Below are 10,462 nucleotides of genomic sequence, written 5' to 3' on the forward strand. Positions count from 1 at the left end.
CTCTCATATAAAGACAAGTGATATATTTGTTCCTTGAGAACCATGAAAAAGAAGAAGATATATTTGTTCCTTAATTTAACAACTCTGATGTAGTATGCGAGGGTTTTATGTTTGTTTATGTCGTTAGTAGCATATATCTTAAACATGGAAATTTCCATTTTGCCTTAAATTTAATACTAATTTTCAAATTTAAATTTAAATGATAATCATTTCTATAAATATCTTAAATTTATGATAAAAAAAAGATTAAATTAACTCTATTAAATTATTTATAAACGTTTAAAAATAATTTACAGAACATTTATTTATACAAGCTTATAAATGGCCAACCCTAGCCCTTAAATATTAAATCATAAACAATAATCACTAAATCCTAAATTCAAATGTTAAATTTTTTGATTAAGTGTATTTTTGAAAATTGGTAACCAAATTAAAGTATTTTAAGCGTTTACAAATTCAAATCACTCCGTAAATACTAAACCCTAAACAATAATCACTAAATCGTAAATCCAAATGTTAGGGTATTTTTAGTTAAGTGTATTTTTGAAAGTGATATCCGACTTATGTTGAAGCAATTTATCATATTTTGTTTTTATGTTTTATTTTGAGGGTTAATGTGTGAAACATGCAAAATATTTATCAAGTATATTATGAGTTAAAAGAATTAATATATCATTCATTTCTATTATAAAATACTTAAAAAAATTTCCTTAATATGAGATATGGTTACTCTATTCCAGTGTTAAATAATATAAATTAAAATCAAGGTAAGATTGATTAAATAAAAAATTTAAATAACTAGAAATATATTACATATATATTTAAATATAAATATGAAAAAAATAAAAATTGACATAAATCATGTACAAAATTTGTAACTTATTAAATAAATATTTTGTAAACCAAAAAATAATTATGCTCTTTGCAAGTGTAGGTTAAACTCTTAAACTGTATTTAGAGTATTTGAGTATTCATTATATTATTGATTCAATTCCTATTTTATTCGGTTATTTTTAATCAAAATAAATAAAATCTGCTTAAGTATTTATGAAATTTGGTTAGAGTTCTATATAAAAACGTTGAGGTCTTACATATAACAAATTAGTATGGTAAAATAACACATCTCTATTGAAGGCCTACTTCACTACTGCGAGAAGTCTCCATTTACATGCAATGAAAAGGAAGCTTAGATAATTAACCACCCAAAATATTGCAGCTAAACATAATCTTCATGTCTGATTACTTTTTGCTAGTGTTATATGTAGGCCTGCCACATATATTGAGAACCAAAAACCCAAACAGAATCATACGAAAAAAGCTAGTTTGAATTTGGATCCTACCAATTACCCGAACAGATCCTATATTATTAGAATCAAAGAACCGGAACCGAATTAAGAACCGAATAGATACTCAAATTATATAATATAATTTACATATTTATAAATATTAACTATATTTAGTTTAAAAATAGTATTATAAACTGGAATATCCAAAAATGAATTACACGAATACTTTTTATTCAAAAAATTAAATTATCTAAATTATTTAAATTTTAATCTAAATGCCCGAAAAATCTGATATTTAATCCAAAACACGTTTTTTGAACTTTTTAACCTGAATTAACTGATAAATCATAACTGAATAGGATCTGAAATTATCACGGAAATTAGCCGGTTCTTGACTTTATTATCCAAACCAAACCAAAAATGAAAAAACCGAATCGGAATCGAACGGAATTTTCTAAATACCCGAATGGACCAATCGAGAACCAAATTGTAACCGGAACCGAATGCGCATGGCTAATTATATGTATGTGTATGTATAGAAAATGACACTTTCCACATGAACGACGGCCAATTCAGTTAAGTCCATTCCCTAAAACTAATAATACCAATGGATCCCTTTAACTGTATTTACCAAATTGGATTCATTTTTCTGTTTGATACTTTTACAGAAAAATATTAAAAACTCTTTCCACGTGAACCCCGGCCGATTAAGTTAAGTCCATTCCCTTAAACTAATAATACCAATGGATCCCTTAAGCTAATATTACCAATTTGGATTCATTTTCTGTTTGATACTTTTACAGAAAAATATTAAAAAAGTCTTATGTGAACGAAAATAATGACTACCTAACCTGATATATAGTATTTTCAATCATGTAGTGCGGATCAAGATTTTGCCCCTTATATTTTAATGATAATAACAATTTAAACTGATTAATTTTCAAAATACATTTTACAAAATTTTAAAAATACTTTGTTAGAGAGATCCATTTCTATTTAAAATAAAAATTATATATTATTATCCAACTTAGTGTACTTCATTTCTCAAATAAAATCTTTACTACAAAATTATTTTGAAGTACAATGTATTATAGTTTCTTTTAAAATAAAAATCTTTTTGTTGTTTTTAAGAGTAACTCAAAACTTTTATGCTCTATTATATAGGTCTGATTTAATTTACGTCCATATAAAATTAAAATTTTGAAATAAAACAAAAACTTATGTAAGATAGTATTGTTACATAATAATGTTTTCAAAATAATTTTTTTTTACAAAATATAAAATTTATAGTAATAATAGATAAGCCATATAAATATAGGTATTAAAGAGTTATACAATATATAACATTAAATTACATTTTGTTATTGACAAATTTTGTTATATAAACTAAAATATTTTAGTATAGAAAGAAAAAATCCGTACGGATGTTCGGGTCAAAATCTAGATTAAACCCATCCTGCGGATCCCAGATTTTACAGCGCTGCAGTGCACCGACTCTAACCCCTCACCGTGGGAGGAACTGCCTCCATATCCACCGGTAGGTTATTGATGCGCTTGGCGTTACTCGAACCAAAGACCTCGCCCTTTAACAACTCTCCACAAGACAAGCTGTATACACAGTATGCTTCTTTTTGCTCCTGGGACGTAGCAGTGAGTTTATGAGGAGGAAGGGGATTGAGAGAATAGAGAGAGCAGTGAGAAAAAGAAGCTGAATTAAATCCATTGCCTTGAGCTACTACTGCTTGTTGATATCTGAGTCTGTTATATAAGCTGTTCATCGAGCTTTTTTACTTGGGTATGGTTGACACCTGGAAATTCATTTTCGAACCCACTACACGCTGATTATAGGTATTTAATTTTCTTCCTTTCAAGAGAAAACAAAGAATATATAAAGAAATCGTAAAAGAAACCGGCCCTAGAGAAGCGACTTCAAAGCCACCGCGTTAGGGCTGTCCTTGGCGGGTGATTCGTCACCGTGTCTATGGGATGGCCTGTTTTCATGTTCTTTGTCTTTTTTTTTAGCTTGTGTTTTCCTTGGCTTGTGTTTTTTCTGATAGGCTTTGGGTCCTGTGAGAAGATGCGATTGAAGTTTGTACTCGACAAGATGTGATCTTTTCCCAGCTCTTCTTTCTGTTCTCAGTGGTGGGTTGGTGATGACAAGCCTCGGTTTGTCTCTGAGTCTCTCTGTTTTCGCAGATCTGGGGAGGGTTGAAGATCTAGGGTTTGCGGGTCTTGTTGCTTTAGTGAGCTCTAAGATCTTGGGTTTGGAGTCCTGCTGTGATTGATCTTAATTTTTGATTTCTCCGTCCTCTCCAATGGTCAGCCTTCTTATTGGTCTCTGTCAGCCTTGCTTGTTCGTTTCTTAGCCTTATGCTTAACTAGTAGGGAGTTTCAGATGTTGTTTCTGGTCTTGGCCTGTGATTCTTTTGTTGTCCTCTGTTTGGTTTGGTGGCTAGTATCGGCTCCTATCTGTTTTCTGGTATGCGGTGGTTGTACTTTGCCGGTTCAGATGTGGGGTCTTCATTTTCTTGGAGCTGTCAGGCAGCCTATCAAGCGAGGCAGCAAAAGTTTTAGGCCTTTAATCTCCAGTAGCGTCTTCATGTGATGGTTGAGCTCTTACGGTTTCAATCTCTTCCATCCTTTTTATTGTATTGGTTTGGTCTGGTATGAATCAACTGAGCGTGGGTTATGCAAAACGGCTTGGTTCTTGTATCAATAAATGTGGAGGGTCTCTGCTTTGGTTTGCGACAAGAGTGTCATCCCCGGTTCTCCTTTGAAGATCCAAATGGTGTAAATTGTGTTACGATATAGCTAGAGCTGATGGAAGTACCGGCTTAAGGTTGTGCGAGCTTTGAGGTCTCTGCTAAATTGGTTCTTTGGTTCTTAGGATAGGAAGTAACTTCAAGTCAACAAACAAGAGTCTTCGGCTTGTTTCTATTCGTTCTTTGAAGACCGGCGCGCTCTTTCCCAGTGGTCGCTATCATCAGGACATCCATTTCAGTTCTCTATTATGAGTTTCTAAGCTTAAGTTTTAGTAACCCACCTTTACGTTTTATTCATGCCTTTGTAGTTTCGTCTGGCTCCGGAAGGATTGTGATCCTTGCCGGCTTATGGCTCCGGAAGGAATGTGCTCCTTGCCGGCTTGTGTAAAAACTTTCATGTTTTCAAATTAATCCATCAGATGACAAAAAAAAAATATTTTCTTCCTTTCTTTGTCTTATTCCAATAATTAATGCAAATTAGTTAAGGATTTTTTTAATCTTGTGTTCTAAGGAACTATATAGACAGCGCCGTTTAGGCCTTCTAAAACAGTAACGACTATCTGTCTAAACTACGCAAAAATATATTATACAAATAGATAATATATAATTATTATTTTAAATTATAGTAATAATGTATTATATTTTAGAAAATTAAAATAACATGAATTTTATTAGTTTATAATATCGACATAATTTTAAGACGTTAAGAACATATGTAGTGGGAGTATATTTTGAAAACTATTTCACCAGAAAATAATAAAAATTAAAAAATAGAAAAAAATGAGAGCCAAGGAAAAGAAGAAGAGGTTAAGAGCATGATTAAAGGTCAGAATCTGTAACAGGTTCTGAGAAAATAAAAATATTAATATTACAAATATTTTAGCTTGTTAAAACATGTTAAAACATTGTTTAATTGATAGATAAGACAGTTGTCTTATAAACTTAATAACCGGTTCTAAAATCTCTTATATTAGAACTTTTGTATGTTTTATCTTTTAATTTTGATATTTTTTATTTTGAATATTAAGAATTTTTGTTAAACTTTCTAAGGCTGTAACTGGATCAACAAAAATTTGGAATTGGAATACGGGTCATTCCGTTTGATTCCAAAATAAAAGGACAGAACTTAGATTCACCTCATATGGTGAACCTTTAAATTCAACACCTCTATTACCACAAATCAAAGTGTCACCTAGATAATTTATAAAAACTATTAAATTTTATTTAAAAAAATTTAAAATAGTTGAAGAAATAACGATACCTAACAAAACCTTAAATCCTAAATTCTAATCCTAAATCTAAATTTAACCCTTAAATACTAAACTCAAACCCTATATCCTAAATCCAAATAGTAAACCCTAAACCCAAACCATATACTATAAACTCAAACCCTAAACCCTAAACCCAAACTGCAAATTCTCTGTCTGCTTGATTGAGTCTCATGTTGGTGTTTAGCGTGTAAACCTGTGCATATGGCCAGAGGTAGGACTTGCTAATAGATGCCTTAACGGTGTCTTGTCTACTTCCATGAGCAACAACAGGTAAAACTTCCCTGAAATCACCACCAAGTATCATTGTTTTCCCTCCGAAAGGTTTATTAGCTGCTTCTGGATTATGCTGAGATTGTAAGTTCCTTAGCGTGCGATCTAGAGTTTCAAACGCTTGACGGTGAGCCATTGGAGCTTCGTCCCATATGATCAAGTCAGTTTTTGCAATCAGAGTAGCCAACATAGATCCTGCTGTAATCTCACAAACTGTCTCATCAGTTAAATTAACAGGAAGTTTGAAGCGGGAGTGAGCTGTCCTCCCTCCTGGTAGCAGCAGAGCTGCAATTCCTGCTGAAGCGACTGGGATGACGACTTTTCCGACTGATCTCAGCTTTGCTATAATTGTTCTGTATAAGAACGTTTTCCCAGTCCCTCCTGCACCGTAGACAAAGAACATTTGCCCGGATTGATTGTCAACCGAGTCAACTACGGCATTGTAAACTTTTTGTTGATCCTCATTCATAGTGGCAAACAGTTTCTCGTTCTCACTTGCTTCTTTCGCCGTATCATAATTCAGTTCCTGACGCAAGACAGTGTTTGAGATTTCTCTAAGCACACTCTCGTTTGGCTTTGGCATCCCTTTGAAATCATTTAAGGATTTGTCATTTTCTTTGAGGAGTCGCTCGATTTCTATCAAAGTATATTGTTGCAGCTTTAGATCTGGAAGAATCAAGCCAGGGAAGTTAAATTCTCGCTGCTTCATGTACAATATATCTTCTGCCAATATCTTCCAGGTATGATCCCAAAGCTTCAGGTGGTTTGCAACTTCACAGTAGATCAATATGAGGACAAATAACCTCATAAGTTGACGTCCAGTAGCCCAGTAGGAAGGCTCAAAAATTGCATCATGCCATTCCTTATCGTCGTCTAGTAACCCACGTGCATAGCAAGCATCGCGGAACTCCTTAAACGTTGTACCGCCCACGGTACAGAGATGCTCAAAGCTCGTGGAGCCTTTAACGACGTTGAGAAGGATTCTCAGATAATAGTCATCTCCTGCAATAGGATGTATGAACGGAAGCCTGCCTATAGATGTTCCATGCTTTCTTGGTGTCCAAGTTTTATCGTCAGTGTGGTAGACAAACCGAGATGGGAACTGAACATAAGTGAGCTCTCTGGCTTCTTCGTATTTTTCGTTAGCCACAAAATACGCATTCAGCATTGTCTTGTCGATATCCTCCTTTGAAAGGACTTCCTCTAAGCTCTTATTCTGGTTGTATAGCAGCCTCTGCTTGCCTGGGAGATGGATTTTCAACTTCATCATGGAAGGCTGGTTGTGATGAATGTGGAAAGAAAAGAGCCTCCAAGATGCTTCACAAGCTGAAATGTAACGACATTTCAAAAATCTATCTATCTCGTCCAGTTCAAGATGCTCTCTTTTCCTATCAAGCGTTGCTTTGTCTTTACAACCAGACTGCTCAAGCAGAGCCTAAACTCAAACCGTAAACCCTAAACCCAAACCCAAATCCTAGACCTTAAACCAAACTGTAAACCTTAAACCCAAATTCAAACTTTTTGGGTTTAGGGTTTGGGTTTAGGGTCTAGGATTCAGGTTTAGGATATAGGGTTTCTGTTTAGGTTCTAGGATTCAGGTTTAGGATTTGGCAGGGTATAGGGTTTGGGTTTATAATCTAGAGTTTGAGTTTAGGATTTAGGGTTTAAAATATTGGGTTTAGGATTTAGGGTTTAGAGTTTGAGTTTAGGATTTAGGGTTTAGAGTTTGTGTTTAGGATTTAGGGTTTAGAATTTAAGATTTATGGTTTTGTTAGTGGCATCATTTTTTCAATTATTTTTATTAATAATCTAGCTGCCACTTTGATTGTCTAGTTGATGATCATTTTTTTCTTTTGATTTACTAGTTAAAGAGTTAGATGGAGTTGTTGGCTTGCTGCATTTCAAACAAATGCACAATGCACATGAATCATGCTGACCGACTGAGATACTGTTTCTTTTATTTTTATTTTTCTAATATGTGATTTTGCCTAACCGTTCTTTTAACTTCTGTATCAGTTCTTAAGTTTCTTTTTATTAATATGAGGTATCCCAAACTTATAAAAAGATATTGACTAATATTTAAAAGGGATGCAATTCACGGATAAATTATTTTTCTGGATATTCAAAATTATTTTTCGGTACCAGATATTCAAATTAGAAGGCGAAATATTTGTGTGGCCACATAAAGGAGTATTATTATTTTTAAGCTAGACAAAAATATCAAGGGTTGTAAGTCTATTGTTATTATTTTTAGGAATCTGGCTTTCCCTTGTATATATTATAGTTAATATCTTGTATCTTTTATGGTTTTTGTTCCCTCCGTATCAATTTAATTGTTGTTGTATAGTAAATTTTTTTGTTTTGAAAATAAGTGTTGTTATATAATTTGAATGCAAATTTATTAACTTTATATTTCAATCTATCTTTCTATTAGTTGAACTGTGGTTGTGTGTATTGGTAATGATGTTTTTATACGGCAAATATACAAAATTAGATGTTTTTTTTTAATTTGTGTGTCCAAGTCTAAAACTACAATTAAAATAAAATGGAGGAAATAACATTTAATCTCGTAACTATTGAGATTTAATTATCACAAATTTCGAGTTAGCTGACCAAGATAGATTTTATGAAAAAGGTAAAAGACATATTGAATAATCTATAATAAAAAGTAGAAGAGAAATTCTCCACAATGCGCCACGTCATCCCTCCTACCCCCATTTTGTGACACGTGTCGAGCAAAGAGAGAGCTCTTTTTCCTTTTGCTTCTAATTCGCGGAGCTTCTTTTTTTTCTTTGTTTCTAACTCACGGAGGAGTAGCCGGGCTTTCTGGCCCGCCTGGTGTTTAGGTTTAGTTGTACGCTCTTCTCCAGTTTGATGCCGTAACTCATCGTTAGCCATCTTCTCCGATGAAATTTTCTGTAACGTTTCTCCCTTTCTTAAATTCTTGCTTTAATTCAATCATTAAACTCCACCCACCTCTCCTCCCACTCCGTCTCATTTATTCAGATTCACGTCTGTAACAGATACAAGCTCGACCTATAAATAAGTGTTCTGGATGTGATGAAGACTTACACCGTTCTAATCTATTATAGCCTAAACCATCTTTAAAATAGGGCAAGAGCCAATCACCCAAAACTTTTCATGACTTGCTATCATATTCGTATCACTTATTTTTCTTCTACCGCCTGAATTAACTCTAATCATCCACTCCTCGGCAATTAAATAGTTTTTTCTTAATGACGGCATCAGTCATAGCAGATTAGCAATCGATGAATTCCTCATCCTTCCAGCTTCCATGTGTTTCTCATCAATTTTTTACACTACTATATTTATGAACACGAAGACAAGTCTCTGCTCATCTTTCGTCTCACGATCTTCTTCTATTATATCAATCTTCTATTATAGCTAGAGAGAGCTGTAGAGATATAAAAAATAAAGCAATAGTTTTTTTTTCTCTAAAAAATACATTATAGAACTTGAATTTGGTGAAAAAATTGACTAAAACTAAAAATTTATTGAAATTTTAACATGATCTAACCCAAAATATAAAACAACAAAAAAAACTAAAAAAAATAATAAGGACGAGAAAAAGAATATCCATTCACTATTTTCTTTTTTGACGTTTCATCAAAACCAACCAATGGAAATAAAAACATAAAAAATATCATGGATTCTTTTTTAACATGGATATTTTTTTTCTTTTGTGGTTACTAAGCTCAAATTTAAAATATTCACATGATAACTGAAAGAAAAACACAACTGTAATTATTACATAATAAAATCACAATTTTTTTAAGAAAATAATAAATTCTAATAAATATATTTCTATTAGGAAAGTAGAATATTGTTTTTCACATGAAAACACATCATCAAGTAAAGAATCACAAATTGACACATCATAAAAAATCTAAATATTATAAAATATACCATATTTAGAAATTTAACAGAAAACATGAATTTTATCTTCTCCATTAAGTTCATTATTGTACCTTTGAAATTAACATTTATTCAATTCTAAACTTTATTAGACTATTTACTATCTAATTATATAAAGTATACTATTCTCTTCTTTTCCTTGAGCCACGTCATCGAATAAGGAAACAGGAGGTTGACACGTGTCCAGTCATAAGTCAGTTTCGTTGCTTTTCATTTCCGTTTGTATTGATGATGGGCTTTCACGAGTGTGTAATGTTTGGGCTTAAAATTATGTTATTTGGACTGAAAAATAAACTAAAGTTTACCGATTATTACCTTTGCCTTCTTCAAGAATGATGAAGGTGAGTGGTGTGGTGGTTTTGCTGTAAACATATGACGATGTGGAGCTCCGTTGGCTGAACTTTGGGGAGTGTATTATGGTCTTGTGGTTGCTTGGGAGAAAGGGATTAGGAGACTGGAGGTAGAAACGGATTCGAAGGTGGTGGTCGAGTTTCTTACGACAGGGATTGGGGATACACATCCGTTGTTTTTCCCGGTACGGGTGTGCCATGGCTTTTTATCGAGGAACTGGTTAGTCCGTATTGTTCATGTGTATAGGGAAGCAAACCTCTTAGCTGATGGGTTAGCTAACCTTGCAATTTCTCTTCCGTTTGGTTTTCATAGATTAGATAATGCACCTGTTGAGGTTGTTGATGTATTGCAAGAGGATGTTGTTGGACCTCCCCGGCCACGACTAACTCATGTGTAGACTGAAGTTTAATTTTGAATAAATATTGGGAGCTTGCTCCCAGTTTCCTACAAAAAAATGAATAACGACCCTTGAATTCTAAGGTTCTTCGTTTTCTTCGAGTTCAGATTAGGTTAAGCTTCAATAGAGTTTCTGAAAGGTTGTGTGAGACGAATCGTCTTGAGAAACCTCTGGGTTGAACTGTATTCG

General features: G+C 33.2%; 1 protein-coding gene across 1 annotated transcript; it reads right to left on the reverse strand.

The window, feature by feature from the left end:
- Window positions 1–5,446: 5,446 nt before the first annotated feature.
- Window positions 5,447–6,856, reverse strand: LOC125590678. Its single transcript, XM_048764359.1, has one exon. The coding sequence runs from the start codon at window positions 6,854–6,856 to the stop codon at window positions 5,447–5,449; it is 1,410 nt and encodes a 469-aa protein (XP_048620316.1).
- Window positions 6,857–10,462: the final 3,606 nt, after the last annotated feature.

This window comes from Brassica napus, chromosome C7 (genome assembly GCF_020379485.1).
Source record: "Brassica napus cultivar Da-Ae chromosome C7, Da-Ae, whole genome shotgun sequence".
Lineage (NCBI taxonomy): Eukaryota > Viridiplantae > Streptophyta > Magnoliopsida > Brassicales > Brassicaceae > Brassica > Brassica napus.